Source organism: Taudactylus pleione, unplaced genomic scaffold (genome assembly GCF_031769625.1).
Source record: "Taudactylus pleione unplaced genomic scaffold, aTauple2 ptg000201l, whole genome shotgun sequence".
Taxonomy (NCBI): Eukaryota; Metazoa; Chordata; class Amphibia; order Anura; family Myobatrachidae; genus Taudactylus; species Taudactylus pleione.
In genome coordinates this window covers 14,784,531-14,800,516 of record NW_028284603.1, presented here as the reverse complement: position 1 = coordinate 14,800,516, position 15,986 = coordinate 14,784,531, and the positions used below count along the sequence as shown (strand labels likewise).

General features: G+C 43.4%; 1 protein-coding gene across 1 annotated transcript in view; it reads left to right on the top strand.

The window, feature by feature from the left end:
• The window catches only part of PRKCE (protein kinase C epsilon), a 432,697-nt gene that overhangs the window by 392,474 nt on the left and 24,237 nt on the right, over nucleotides 1–15,986 (top strand). The window contains exon 14 of the mRNA XM_088477268.1: nucleotides 6,183–6,329. Within this exon, the coding sequence (XP_088333394.1) occupies nucleotides 6,183–6,329 (147 nt within the window). The remainder of the gene's footprint in view (nucleotides 1–6,182; nucleotides 6,330–15,986) is intronic.

Sequence of the window (15,986 nt, the reverse complement as noted above, 5' to 3'; positions counted from 1 at the left end):
CATCCTCCATCGGCTCTCCATGCAGGTATGACCGAGGATATCATTAGCGAAGGCCATGCTGCCGAATGCAGCATGGCCCCTACCGTCGCTCTGTCACTGCCGGCATCGGTAAGTATGTATGCACTAGCTGATGCCGGCTCCACCGCCATGGTTCTGTTCGCTGAAGATGTCGTGTGCACTAGACATCATCTAGTTTGTACCCGGCTTTACCTCTTTGGGTTCTATTTATTAACATTATTTTTACTAAAATAAAGTGAAAAAGGGAGTTTTCACACCCTTTTCACATTATTTTAGTATCACCTATAGTTATTACAGGGCAATTGGAATAGAATTTGTAAAATTGTACAATTTGTAAATTTCTACTCCAACCCCTAAGTATAACTTATTTTTAGTAAGCAGATCGCATTTCCCATAATTGTAATGGGAAATGTGATCCGACCAAAGTTACTAAAAATAAATTGTAAAAAAATACCGGGGAAAGCCCTGTGATAACGCCACCTCCAGGGTCTCCCCTGGTTACCGGACTCCTACTCTGCTCAAAAAGGCAGAGCAGAGCCCGGAGCCGGTCCCAGTGATCAGCTGTGTGGTCTAAACAGACCGCAAGCTGATACACTGCAAAAAAAAATAGTAAAAAAAAAAAAAATCACTTACCTGACTCCAGGGACCGGTGGTCGGGACACCGGTGACGACTCCCCTCCGGTCAGCTGGTCTCCCATGCTGCACTGCGGCCCGTTCATCAGGTGATCGGGTCCCAGTGCAGTATGGGATATGAGCTGACCGGAGGCATGGAAGACATCACCGGAGCACCTATAACTGCAGGTAAGTGCTATTAAGGGAGGGGGGGTCCACGATCGCTGGAGCGGGGCTTAATGACGGGGGAGGGGCTTAGCGGCGGGGGGGTAGCAGCGGCAGCCGGTTGGCGCATGCGCGGGGCACTAGTCACTGTATTTTTTTGAGAAAATATCGTGACTAGAGTGCGGAGGGGATTTGCAGGGACAGAGCTTTATCGCAAGCTCTGTCCCTGCAAGGGATTTGTAGTAAATCCCTCTGATATTGCCTGAATTCGCAATGCGAATTCAGTCGATAATATCACACTACAATCTGCATTACCAATGTGGATTGTAGTAAATAGAGCCCTTTGTCTCTCTGCTATTGCCCAGTCTTGTTTTATTGCTGTTTTGTTACCAAGTGTAACTGAATTTGCTGGCACATAATAAATAAATAACAATGACGCAGGAGGTGACAGAGTATTTCAGCACAGGGAGGAAGGGAAGGGAAACAGTACAACAGACCTCACTGTAATGACATCGTTACTGTACATGCGCATGTTTTGCTCCACCCCAACTACTCTTCTGGTCATCTGAAGGGAATGCAGTCAGGAAGTCGACTTCCCGACTGTCAAATTAAAGGTACTAATGACAGACGTCGATATCCGGATGCCTATCATTAGACCGATGCCAGGAGTCCGACACCCGGCATACCGAACGAAGGTAAGCCGGGTGCGGACAGCCGTGGAGGGGGGTTAGGTTTTAGGGCTCCTGGGGGGACGTAGGGTTAGGCACCCCCCCTGGAGGGTTAGGTGTAGGCTAGGGGAGGGTTAGGGTTAGGCACCCCCATGGGGAGGTTAGGGTTAGGCACTCCCCCAGGAGACTTAGGTTTAGGCTGCGGGGAAGGGGGGGTTAGGTTTAGGCACTTGGGGTTTAGGGTTAGGCACTAGGGAGGGAGGTTAGGGTTAGGCACCCCTAAGGGAGGGTTAGGGGGGGAGTAGGGTTAGTAAATACTTACCTTTGGAGCTGTTGGGATCTTCACTGCTGCCGGTCTTCCGGTGTCGAGCCTCGTTTTTTGCCTTGATTATAAATGGGCTTATTTGCCATATGCCACAAAGCTCAATGACTGGTGAAAATGGGTGTTTTTCTGATGATAGGACTTTGCTCTGTACATCAAATGGTCATCTCTGGCAATAGCCCTGCTGTAAGATTAGCCTATTTAACAAGTATAACAGCAGTACATGACGAAAACAGAAGAAAATTAATGAAGCTTTTTTTTTTTAATGAGCAATAGTACATATTATTTTATTTATATTATTTTTTTTTTACATTTACAGTGGAACTGAAGCTAAGTCATGTTCCTGTTCCAGTTCCATTCCTCATGCATTAGCTGAAGAGCCAGGTCATGTACAGTACATATCCCCTTAGACTGACTTGGTAAAGCGCTTTGTTAGCTATTTCTGCTTTGGGATAATACCAACATCACAATGGCACATTGCAGTGATTGGTGAATTATTATCATTGCGGTAATAATACAATAATAATAATCTTTACTCTTTGTAATCTTTACCAGCTCATATTATAGCAGCCAGTGGCTCAGAAAGGTTCATGGGGCTTGGAGTTTGGAGTCAGCCTCTGGCCTCGCCTATGCTGTAACAGCTCTGTGATGGTCTGTCAGTTACTAATACATTTAATGTTGCAATCTTATTGGTTGAGAAGAGAAAGGTCTTATGATCTAATTCGTTGTTCGTATTTTATATTACAGACGTAAACTTTTTTTTTTTAAAGTTAAATAGATTATTAAAATGAAAATTGTGTATACCTAGAATCTTCTGGTCTCTCAAGTATTAATAACGGTGGACTAGTAGCGCTGTGACCCAAGTCACATAGTCCTGTTATGCTGTTATGTTCTACAGGAAAGGCAGAGGAAGCTGGGAGGCGTCTGTGCAGCTTACTGTAGAATGCTAACAGGGGATTAGTCTTGGAACCCTTGATTTCCTTACATTGTGCTAGCAGACACTGGTTTTTATACCTTATTACTTTAGCCAGAAGCACTGTAGGTACTTTAAGGCTGACTTTTTTTTTTTTTTTTTTTTTTTTTTACAGTGTAAAATTGCTTTAGGTGAGAAAAACCGTCTCTACTACTGGTCCGCCCACCCACATACATTACTAGCACACCACAGAGTATTGGTGCAGGTGGACAATTAACGTCTATATAAGCATTCAGGCCTGAAACTGTGTGGTGTATGAATGGGGATATAGGGCCTGATTCAGAGCCGCTTGCTCTGAATCAGGGCCGGGCTTTTTTTTTTTTGGAGCGGCCTCTTGGCCGCTCACATAGCTGTGGCCAACCACAGCTATTGCGAGCGGCCAGGATGATGGCTGCGATGGTCAAGACCATCGTGACCATCGGGTTTGCGACGAGACCCTTGTGGTAGGATGTCGCCCATCGCAAGCCCCGGAGAGCTTTCGGCTCCCAAACAGCAGGTGTCCTCATGGGAACGCCTCCATTTGGGCAGCCACCCCCCCCGGGCCGCCCACCAAACGGGGCGAGCTTTCACTCAACATCGACAGCTCGCCCCCTTTGGTGTGAGACCCGGAGCGCCGGACTGCCCGTCGCTATGCGGGTCTCTCGCATGCGCACGACGGAGCCGGCTCCGTCGTGCTCATGCGCTGTGGGCCACCATCGACCCGGTTGCGAGCGCTCAGCACTTGCGACCGGGTCTGAATCAGGCCCATAGTTCTTATTAAGGCATCAATTGTAGGGAAAGAGATCACTATGAGATATAGATGTTGAGAATTATTAGTAATCAGTACAAAACCCCCAAAAAGATAGATAAACTAATATTCTGCAAATTACAAGTTGCCAAAATAAAGGGGAACCCCTACAAACATACAACTGTGAAGGTCTGGGTGCAGCAAGTTAAAATATTTTATATACCGTCAGTATATGTACCATGAACCATGCTTTTTGTATTGCTAATCTTCATATAATGATTTGTTATGTAGAATATTACATATTTCTTACATTTGTGTGATATAATCAGGTTGATGCTATGTCTCTTATAGGGGTAACAGTGTTGATGACACCTGCTGCAGTACAAAGTATCAGAGGTTACAATAAAAGGTACCACTTTGCCTTCCTCAGGGCTTTAGTGATGTCAGTGATTCTATATGGCCGGTACTAAGGCACTGCCGTCAGCAACATATGGGAGCTACACTTTCTGGACGTGTCGTCATTATTCAGGATGTAGGAACTTCCTCTTTTAAGTAATGTTCTGGAATAAGGAAACCGTGTTTAGCACAAACAGCGTCCACAAGTAAATGCTAGACAGCAAGAACCTTGTAGTTATAAGCACACAACCCCAATACTCTTCTTGTTCTAAAGCTCATTCCCCTATAGCTATTTTTTATTATCTCTACTATAATAAAGCAGCAAGTAGAATATTGTGAGCATATGTAATAATATCTGTAACACGTTTTTATACCTGTAGTTTATTCCACGCATATATTGTTTTACCTTAAATATGTCCACTATGTAACTCAGTTTTCCCAACAGATAAAATGATTTGGAAGCATTATTAATTTTCAATAACATTTAACAATATCGATGTCACCTACTAGCTATTATAGTCCTACTTTGGTGAATAAGGGATAGGATATTATTTTGTCCTTTCAGTTGCTGTTGCACTGAGGTCGTGGGTTAGATTCCCACCACGGCCCTACCTGTGTGGAGTTTGTATATTCTCCCTGTGCTTGCGTGGGTTTCCTCCGGGTGCTCCGGTTTCCTCCCACACTCCAAAAATATACTGGTAGGTTAATTGGCTCCTAACAAAATTACCCCTAGTGTGTATGTGTGTGTACATGTGGTAGGGAACATAGGGCCTGATTCAGCAAGGATGAGCTCATGTTGCATGTGCCACCGCAGTGGTTAATTTATGCACGCCCCTGCAACGGCGTTCAATCGCACTGGCACGCCTACATTTCTCCGACCCCTCCCCCCCCAAACGGCACTTCATGTCAATCACTCTGCGATGGGTCTGCGTACTCACTGTGATCGCAGTCCTGGTATCAGTGAGGCATTCGCACACTGTGATGCATACGCATGCGCTGTACGCAACAATCGACCATCTGAGTACGCTTTAGCAGTTGCGATCCTTGCTGAATCAGGCCCATAGATTGTAAGCTCCACTGGGGCAGGGACTGATACGAATGGCCAACTATTCTCTGTAAAGTGCTGCGGAATATGTGTGTGCTATATAAATAACTAGTAATAAATAAATAATAAGCCTGAATTCATGTTCAGTTCGTCTACACGTGTGTTTAGGACACTTATGTCATGTGATGACTGCACACGCCTCCATATTGTGATCATATGACCAATGGTTGTTTATGGTGTACAAACATGGAGATTTATTTTACAGTTCTATTTGGCTTGATATAACTTGGGGGCACTACTGCGTGGCGTAATATGGTTATAGATAAGTGAGGTGACTGAGTTGTGGGGATTGATAGGGATATAATAACATGGAGGGAGATTGGGGAGAAATATATGTGGAGATTAGGGGATCATGATGATGAGAGGGGGATTGATGACCTGAAGACAGCGCTGGACACGCCTCTGGGTGGTGCTAGACATGACCCTCAGCACAGAGTATACTTCTCTAGGTATCTATGAGAGCACACACTAATGAGCTGCTTATGCCAAAGTCTGAAACTATTAAAAAAAACTTGTTTTGTTAGTGCATAAAGGTGCATTAGTGAGAGATGCAGTGACAGAGGTAACTGGGGTGTATGTATATTGTACAGGACCGTAGCTACGGTAGTGCGGCCAGTGCCATCGCACAGGGCACCAGAGGTCAGGGGGCGCTGTTTGGGCCTGTCAAATTTATGTTTATTATCATTCTTGGTTGTAGCTTCCTCTTATTTCATCCCCAGCATCTTTTGGCCTCTCCTATCTCTCCCCTGGCCCTTCCCCATGAAGCCATGGCCCTTTTTTGGGTACATTAAGTCCCTTTGAAAAATGAGGGGGGCGCCAATGCTCTTTCTGGCACAGGGCACCAAAAAGTCTAGTTACGGATCTGATATTGTATAACAGGGGTGGCCAAACTCTGTCCTTGAGATCTTCCAACAGTTCACGTTTTCCAGGTCACCCAGCAGGTGCACAGGTGTAGTCATTACTCACTGCCACATTTTGAAAGATCCACAGGTGGAGCTAATTATTTCACTTGTGATTCTGTGAGGAGACCTGGAAAACGTGAACTGTTGGTGGATCTGGAGGACCGAGTTTGGCCACCCCTGCTATATAAGGTTCATGTAGTGATGTCACACTGGAGTTTCTCATCAGCACCTCAGAACTTAACCAGAAAATTCACTATACATTGACTAATGCAGTATAATGTTTTCTTTCCTCAGTTCATGACAAAGAATCCAAACAAACGCTTAGGTTGCGTGCCAGCCCAGGGGTTAGAAGAGGCCATTAAGCAGCACCCGTTTTTCAAAGAAATCGACTGGGTACATCTAGAGCAAAGGAAAATCAAACCTCCATTTAAACCCCGAATTGTAAGTAACAACATTAAACCGTGCACTGAATGCTGCGAATATTATCTGCCGTGTGAACTTTTACTCCAGTACTGTATGTATTGCTGACGAGATCCAGCTGCACTTTATCAATATTCCTGACAACTGCATAACTTTCATATTTTCACATTTCTAAAATGTTCTACCGAGCACAGTACTAATAGAGAACATTACAAGGGGCAGGCGGTGATGTGGAGTTGCTCTAAGAAATTCAGAAACAGAGGACACTTAAAAGAAATGCCAAACTTAATATAGATTTCGTAGAACCCCAGTTAGACCGTCGTCTGGCAGCGTTTTCCCTGGTGCAGTCATGAATATAAAGAATAGCCTAAAAAGACGACTGTTTAGGTCAGTGGTTCCCTAACATTCTTGAATCACGGCACCCTAAAGTATCAGCATTTTTTTAATGAAACCCTTAAGCCAAAAGTTTCTTATTGAGAACTTCAGCAAAAGTGATTAAATTAAGTAAATTGTGCTTATCTGTCATCCTTCGGGTCAGTTATGTAGTGGTGGTCAGGGCTGTGCTTCTGTTTGTCCTCATATTTTATGATTAGCAACCACCAACACTGGCTTTGCCTATCACATTGACCATAAAAAAAATAGATTTTGTAATAGACTACCAACTCGTGGCATCCATGGATGTGCCTTTGCAGCACCTCAGGATGCCACGGCACCCTGTTTGGGAACCACTGGTTTAGGTACAGTAAATCCAGCCACACGCACTCATGTCACCGATGAGAGTCAAGTTGGCCTGTTATTGGTATCTGACCCCAAGGTCATCGGAATGCTCAAATAATGATCCCACCAAAGTCAGACAGATAGGGCCATACCCTATTAGCTGCGATAATGCGAAAACTTTACGTACGTTAAGTTTTCGCACACTTCGGGGCTTTTTGTGCGATAACTTCACATATTTTGCCTATGAGCGCTCCTATTTTTCCCACAATCCTATGAAAACTGTCCGTGGTGAAACCGGCGAAAAGTACAGCAAAAAATGGGGAAATCTGTCTGTACCCCCAAAAAAAGGCAAACTGAGATAAGAAAACAATATAGAAGTGTATAAGTGGCCCTAAAATAAGTATTTGGAGTTTTTAAATTGCGTCATATGCATTTTTATATAACCGTGGAAAAATACTAGAAAACATTTTTTTGGGCAAAATAAATGCTGCAGTTACATTAAGATGGGTGCAAGTATATTTTTGTGTCATTTCAGGGCACTTTAAAAAAAAAATTAAATACACCTGCTGCAACCACCTGCAATGTTTAAAACACATGTCCAATCCATACAGCCCCCCCAAAATACCTGACCCACTACTTTAAACACATTTTCCATCATTTTTTTTTTTACCTAAAAAATTGCGTAATTATTGGGCAAATTGTGCTAACTAAAAACTTTTTTTTTTCCTATTTGGCCATTAAGGCGGGTGTCCAAGGGTTTCTGTGCCTGATTCAGACACGCTCGCAAGGCTGCGTTCGCACGCAGCTGTCCGCATCCAAAGTATGCAAATCCCGCGATCGCTAGCTAGATATTAGCAAACCCACTATGTTTTGCCGTGCGATCGCGGTATGAAATGAGACGCCCACCAGCCTGATACAAAACGCCCACTTTCCCTTAGTAACATACGTCATCTCTAGGAAGTGTATTAAACAATCGGTAACATCGTCTGACATCGGACCCATACGCAACACTTGTGGTTGACCATATCCTACCGCAAGCACCGCGAGTGCTGTGTTTAATTCAGCCATGTGACGTGTATGCTGACGATGTGTCTTAATTATTCATCGCCCCTGAAATCGCGTTTAGATGCACAGGCACGCCTGCGTTCGGACCACCACACCCCAGTTACCATCGACCAACCTCTGTCACCACCCACAAATGGCAAGTCCAGTCACTCATGCTTGTGGAGCGTCTGTGTACTGGGGGCTTGATTCAGACCCGCTCGCTAGATGCGTTCGCTCGCACCCAGCGTATGCAAATTGCATAGGCAGGGCGATCGCACAGCAAGGCATTAGCACGCCCACTAAGTCTTAGTGTGCGATCACATTGTGTATTCAGATGCCCACCAGCCGGTCTTAAGACGCCCACTTGCGCACATCATCTCCAGGAAGTGTATGCAACCATTGGTACATCGGATGCGATTGCAGTGCTTGTGGATAACCATATCCTGCTGCAAGCACTGCGATCACTTCAGTGAGAAATACAACAAGGTGACGTGTACAATGACGCAGCCTGTTAATTATGCACGCCTCTTAAACGGCGTCAAGATGCTCAGGCATGCCTGCGTTCACACCGCCACTCCCCCGTTTCAAGTGACCAGCCCCTGTCACCCCCCACATAGACTTCTCCTGTCACTAACTCTGCTATGCGCAGCGAGCGAATGCTTCCTGATGTCTCGCACTGGTTTGCGCATTGCGATGCATACGCATGCACAGATTGCGAAAATCGGTCAGCTACGAGCAAACACATCCTAGCAAGCGGGTCTGAATCCGCTCCTGGGTGCAAAAGCTTCCCGATCGCATGGACTGGTTCGCGCACTGCATCTTGTACGCATGTGCAGATTGCAAACATTGGCAGGCTGCGTGCGAATGCAGCCTTGTGACCGGGTCTGAATCAGGCCCTCTGCACCAAAATGCGTCATTTTTACCTTAAAATAGGGGTTTGCACAATTTATCATCTGCTCTGGAGGTGCAGAAAACTTTTTGCTGCTTTTGGCTATAGAGGATTCGCAGATGCGAAAACCGCGGCTTGAAGGATTGTGCGATAAGTACAAATTCGCACGATAAGCCATTTTTTACCAAAAAGTGTCTTATTGCGACTAATATGTTAAGGCCCATAATTTGAAAATCCGTTAATCCAGCAGATGGCTATCATTTGCCTATGTGCTTTTTTGACCACACTATCAGGACCCATTCTGCCCTGTAGCACGAAACAGATTGGGTCCTGTCACTGCTCATACATGGACATGATCATCGACTTGGGGCCACAAAGGCATGATTTGCTTTTTTTTCAGAACATAAACCTAATTGAGGGGTATCTATAAAAGCCATTCAAAAAAAGTACACAAGGTATGCAATTAAAAAAAAAAATCCAAGTTTTTATCACTTTTATGGCTACTGAAAAGTCCTGTCATTAAAAATTGTTTTATATATATATATCCATATTTATATATGTACGAATATATATATATATATATATATATATATATATATATGTGTGTGTGTGTGTATATATATTTTATATATATATATATATATATATATATATATATACACACATATACATACATACAGTCAGGTGCATAAATATTGGGACATTGACAGAATTTTCATATTTTGGCCTCTATTCACCACCACAATGGCTTTGAAATGAAACAAACAAGATGTGCTTCAACTGCAGACTTTCAGATTTAATTTGAGGGTAATTACATCCAAATCATGTGAACGTTGTAGGAATTACAATGGTTTCTATATGTGCCTCCCACTTTTTAAGGGGCCAAAAGTAATGGGACTATCAACTCAAAAGCTATTTCATGGACTGGTGTGGGCTATTCCCTCATTATTTCATTATCAGTTAAGCAGGTAAAAGGTCTGGAGTTGATTCTAGGTGTGACATTTGCATTTGGAATCAGTTGCTGTCGACTCTCAATAGGAGATCCAAAGAGCTGTCACTATCAATGAAGCAAGCCATCATTAGGCTGAAAAATCAAAACAAACCCATCACAGAGATCGCAAAAACATTAGGTGTGGCCAAATCAACTGTTTGGAACATTCTTAAAAAGAAAGAACGCATCGGAGAGCTCAGCAACACCAAAAGACCCGGAAGACCACGGAAAACAACTGTGGTGGATGACAAAATAATTATTTCCCTGGTGAAGAAAAACCCCTTCACAACAGTTGGCCAAATCAAGAACACTCTCCAGGAGGTAGGTGTATATGTGTCAAAGTCAACAATCAAGAGAAGACTTCACAAGAGTGAATATAGAGGGTTCACCACAAGATGTAAACCATTGGTGAGCCACAAAAACAGGAAGACCAGATTAGAGTTTGCCAAACAACATCAAAAAAAGCCATTACAGTTTTGGAACAACATCCCATGGACAGATGTGACAAAGATCAACTTGTACCAGAGTGATGAGAAGAGAAGAGTATGGAGAAGGAAAAGAACTGCTCATGATCCAAAACATACCACTTGATGATGTGACTGCTGACAAAAGCAGCAGAATGAATTCTGAAGTGTTTCGGGCAATATTATATGCTCATATTCAGTCAAATACTTCAGAACTCATTGGACGGCGCTTCACAGTGCAGATGGACAATGACCCGAAGCATACTGCATAAGCAACCAAGGAGTTTTTTAAGGCTAAAAAGTGGAATGTTATGCAATGGCCAAGTCAATCCCCTGACCTGAATCCGATTGAGCATGCATTTCACTTGATGAAGACAAAACTGAAGGGAAAATACCCCAAGAACAAGCAGGAACTGAAGACATTTGCAGTAGAGGCCTGGCAGAGCATCACCAGGGATGAAACCCAGCGTCTGGTGATGTCTATGCATTCCAGACTTCAGGCTGTAATTGCCTGCAAAGGATTTGCAACAAAGTATTAAAAAGTGAAAGTTAGATTTAGGATTGTTTAACTTGTCCCATTACTTTTGGCCCCTTAAAAAGTGGGAGGCACATATAGAAACCGTTGTAATTCCTACACCGTTCACCTGATTTGGATGTAATTACCCTCAAATTAAATCTGAAAGTCTGCAGTTACAGCACATCTTGTTTGTTTCATTTCAAAGCCATTGTGGTGGTGAATAGAGTCCAAAATATGAAAATTCTGTCAATGTCCCAATATTTATGCACATGACTGTGTATATATGTATGTATATATATATATATATATATATATATCATACAGTACTGTGAAAAAGTTTTAGGCAGGTGTGGAAAAAAATGCTGCAAAGTAAGGATGCCTTCAAAAATAAATGTGTTAATAGTTTACTTTATCAATCTACAAAATGCAAAGTGATTGAACAGAAAAGAAATCTAAATTAAATCAATATTTGATGCGACCACCCTTTGCCTTGAAAACAGCATCAATTCATCTAGGTCCACTTGTTCTTTACACTGAAGATAGTTCTTAATGACATTGGCTGTATGTTTGGGGTCGTAGTCTTGCTGCAGAATAAATTTGGAGCCAATCAGACGCCTCATGATGGATAAGTACCTGCCTGTATTTCTCGTCATTGAGGACACCATTAGTCCTGACCGGATCCCCAACTCCATTTGCTGAAATGCAGTCCCAAATTTGCATCTGCGAAAAGAGCTTGAACAGCAGATCTTGAAACCCCAGTCTGCTTTGAAATCTTTGCCTGGGAGAGACCTTGTTGATGCAGTATAACTACTTAATGTCTTGTTGCTGTGCTCAGTCTTGCCATGATGTATGACCTGTGACATGAAAATGTCTTCCACAACCGCACCTTTCTAGCAGAGTTTGGATGTTTCTCACCCAGTTTTAAGCCTCCTGCACAGCTGCTTCTATTTCAGTTAATGACTGTGGGCCTGATTCAGAGCTGGACGCTCTGACCAGAGCGCTCGCTCTGAATCAGGGCCCTCCTACCTAAACTTGGAGCGGCCAAAAAGATGGTCGCGATGGTCAAGACCATCGCGACTATCGGGCTTGCGACGAGACCCTGCGGTAGGGTCTCGGTGACCGCAAGCCCTGGAGTGATTTTGGCTCTATCAGAGCCAAAATCACTCCCACTGACATCACTAGTGATGTCAGTGGGTCCGGACCCAGACGGTAGGCGTTCCCACGGGAACGCCTCCGTCTGGCACCCACGCCCACCAAAGGGGGCGTGCTGTCAATCAACATCGACAGCATGCCCCCTTTGGTACGAGACCCGGAGCGACTTCTTCCCCGTCGCTAACCGGGTCTCGCGCATGCGCATGACTGAGCAGCCTCCGTCGTGCGCATGCGCACTAGGGCACCATCGACCCGCTTGCGAGCGATCAGTGCTCGCGAGCGGGTCTGAATCAGGCCCTGTGTTTCAACCTACATATAAAAATGATGATCATTATCACCTGTTTGGTATGATTGGTTAATCATACAACTGACTATAATCCTACAAAAGCCCTGACTATGTGCAAGTGTACCTAGAAGAATTGATGCTGTTTTGGAGGCAAAGGGTGGTCACTAGGGAGGCCAATCCCGGGCCATTTTTTCAATCCTGAATCCCGGGATTGAAAAGTACTCAATCCTGGGATTCCCAGGATCCCGGGACTAAGTTGGTGGTGTCACTGGCAAGCAGCAGCAGGACTCAGTGGTTGCAATCCATCCTCCTTCCATCCCTCAGTCCTTATATCTCTCCCCCCATCTGTCCCTCAATCCTTACCGCCCCCCCCCCAGTCCTGATATCTCTCTCGCCCCCATCCCTCCGAGTACCAGCCAACTCTTGGGTGCTCCCCTCTCCACAGCTGCATGGACTGGCTTCCTCTGTGATGATACCTGCGGCCAGAACAGATAGTCCTCCACTGCTTGTGTTATGGGCAGTGGATGGGAGGGCGTGGCTGGCATCGGGCTGCGCAGCGTGACCTCTGAAATCACGCTGCGCACAGTCAGGCAGGGGCAGCGTCTGAGTCATGTGCTGCCGGTGCTCAGCGCTGCCCGGCAATAAAAAAAAAGACAAATATACTCTGACTAATCCCGAAATTCTGGGATTGGAAGATAAAATCCCGATATTCAAACCCGATGATATTAGGCCAAAATCCCGGGATCTCACCGATCATCGAGTCTGTCTGGGATTACATAAAGAGACAGAAGGATTCGAGGAAGCCTACATCCACAGAAGATCTGTGGTTAGTTCTCCAAGATGTTTGAAACAACCTCCCTGCCGAGTTCCTTCAAAAACTTTGTGCAAGTGTACCTAGAAGAATTGATGCTGTTTTGAAGGCAAAGGGTGGTCGCATCAAATATTGATTTGATTTACATTTCTCTTCTGTTCGTTCACTTTGCATTTTGTTAATTGATAAAAATAAACTATTCACACTTCTATTTTTGAAGGCATTCTTACTTTGCAGCATTTTTTCCATACCTGCCTAAAACTTTTGAATAGTAATGTATATATATATTTTATTTTTATTTTTTTTAGTTGTAGACATGCTGCATTGTTGTTTGTACAGTAGGAAACATGTTAGTAGTTTCCCCTGAATTCTGAAGAAATCTTTCATAAATGAATAGTCAATGGTACACACTATGTAGCATTCAAAACCAAGTTGCTATATATCTCACGTAACAAATGCCACTTCATTTGTACATAAAACCAACTATCCATGAAAGAGTAGTGGGGTTAACAAGCACTGGATAGTTCAGCATTGTACTGACTTGGAAATGCCACAGGAGACTTAAAAACTGAATGGCACCAAATAATTGTCAAAAGTTCTAGGCACCATTGCTTGATATTGGTGTAATAGCTCAACAAAGAAGATGATGGATGGACTGTACCTCCTGATGTAGAAATACTATGGAAAACAATTAAGATTTTGAAACCAAAGATTTTGGATAAAATTCAAATGTCCCCGGTTTAAATATGTACTCCTTATCCTCAAATGCTATATATATATCTCTCTTCCTTTGCATCAAACAAACACAAGGTTGATAGTATTGACGTGGAAAGATTGGAAAAAATGAGTGAATTATTCAAGGCAAGCTAATTATGTACCAACAACAGAGACCAGAAGTAAAAAGATTTGAATGAATGCTTCCCACAAAAACTCCTTACTTGTGATAGGGACATCAAAGGTTAAGGGCAAGTTGGGCTGCTTATTAAGATTGATTCTACCAAAACTCCTCTAGTTATACAGGAAATGGTATATACTGTGTAAGATAAAAAAGGTGCATTACCTAAAAACAATTTATTTAGACAGTTACACACATTACATCGGTTTGATATCCCTCTCGGAAGCAGATGGTAAATAGGCTTGCAATACAGGTTGAGTCTCCCATATCCAAAATGCTTGGGACCAGGGTTATTTTGTATGTCGGATTATTCCGTATTTTGGAATATTTGCATACCATAATGAAATATCTTGGGATAAACACAGAATGTATTTGTTTTATATACACCTTATAGACATAGCCTGCAGGTACTTTTATACAATATTTTCAATAATTTTGTGGCTCAAGCAAAGTTAGTGTACATCCAATACAAATATAGGATGGCCACCAAGTGCTGGAATCTGTTTTTATACTCAAAAGAAAAAAAGGGTTTGTTGATAAATATGTGACATAGGGCATGATTCAGAGCCGTTCGCTATTTGCGGTCGTTCGTTCAAAAACAAGGGGTGGCTGTTCAAATGATCCATTCACAAATTGCAGTCTGTTCACACCTCTAAGTCTGAACGAGCGAGCAAAACATACGCTCGTTTATTTGTTAAAAACGCCCCCTGGCCGCTCGCACCATACGTCATGTCGGCTATTTATTAGATTAATCGAGTACATCGACCAGCGTATGAACTGCTCGCTATTCTTGTGGTTGGTTTTTGCTACCACAATCTTGCGAGCAGTTCTGGCTATAAAATAACCCAGTGACGTGGTCAATGACGCTGCTGTATTAATTATGTACACCCATAAAACGCCCGTTTTGACCTTTAAGCACGCCTGCGTTCGGATCTCCACTCCCCGTTTTCAAGCACCTTCCCCTGTTACCACCCACATACGCCTCATTCTGTCACTCAAAATAGCAGGCATTCGCTATATTGCGAGCACATGAATTTCGGCTGCACTGACTGGTTCGCGCATGCGTATAACGATCCGTACGCATGCGCAGATGTGCGAACATCGCTCGGAACGAGCGTACTGCCGCTAGCGAGTGGCTCTGAATGAGGGCCATAATTTGGATATAAAGGTATTAACTCCAAACTAAAATCTCACCTAAAAAAGGTGAATGCTGTTCCTTGAAAGGTTTCTTTAATCTACTCTACACCACTAACCACTTAAAATCTTCACTGAAGGAATTCTTTGGTGTACCCCTAAGCGGAGAGAGTACCTTCAACAGGCATGGATATCAACCTCCAAATGTGTAAACATAGAGAAGAAGCCTCTCATAGTGGTTAAAAGTTAACAAATATTTATTACAAGATATATATAACAACAGCAGTGTTACTGCGTACCGTTTCGAGCATTCTGAGAAAGACACACACATGAACGAGTTGTGGTGTCAAATGCAACTGGGTTCACCACTTCCCTTCAAAGCGTGGACCTTCACAGGATCTTCTACGGTCACCAACAGGGCACACACCACCTCCACCGACGCGTTTCAGACATAAGTCCTTTGTCAAGGTGTATAGGAGGTATGCCCTGGGAGCCACATACCCCTAGTAGGTCATGTGATGCTCCACTTAATTCACATTCCATGTATCTACTTATCAAATAAATTGAGTAAAAAAATCCTTATTGTTATAACATTTAATATACATATAATCAAATATCCTATTGAGTATAAAAATCAGATTCCAGCAGTTGGTGGCCATCCTATATTTGTATTGGATAGTATATGGTGTGGTGAGTCCGGTTTGGACTCTTGCGACAAAAGTGAATGCAGGTTATACTGCCTATCTTTGTATCAAAGTTTGTGTGCATACATGAAATT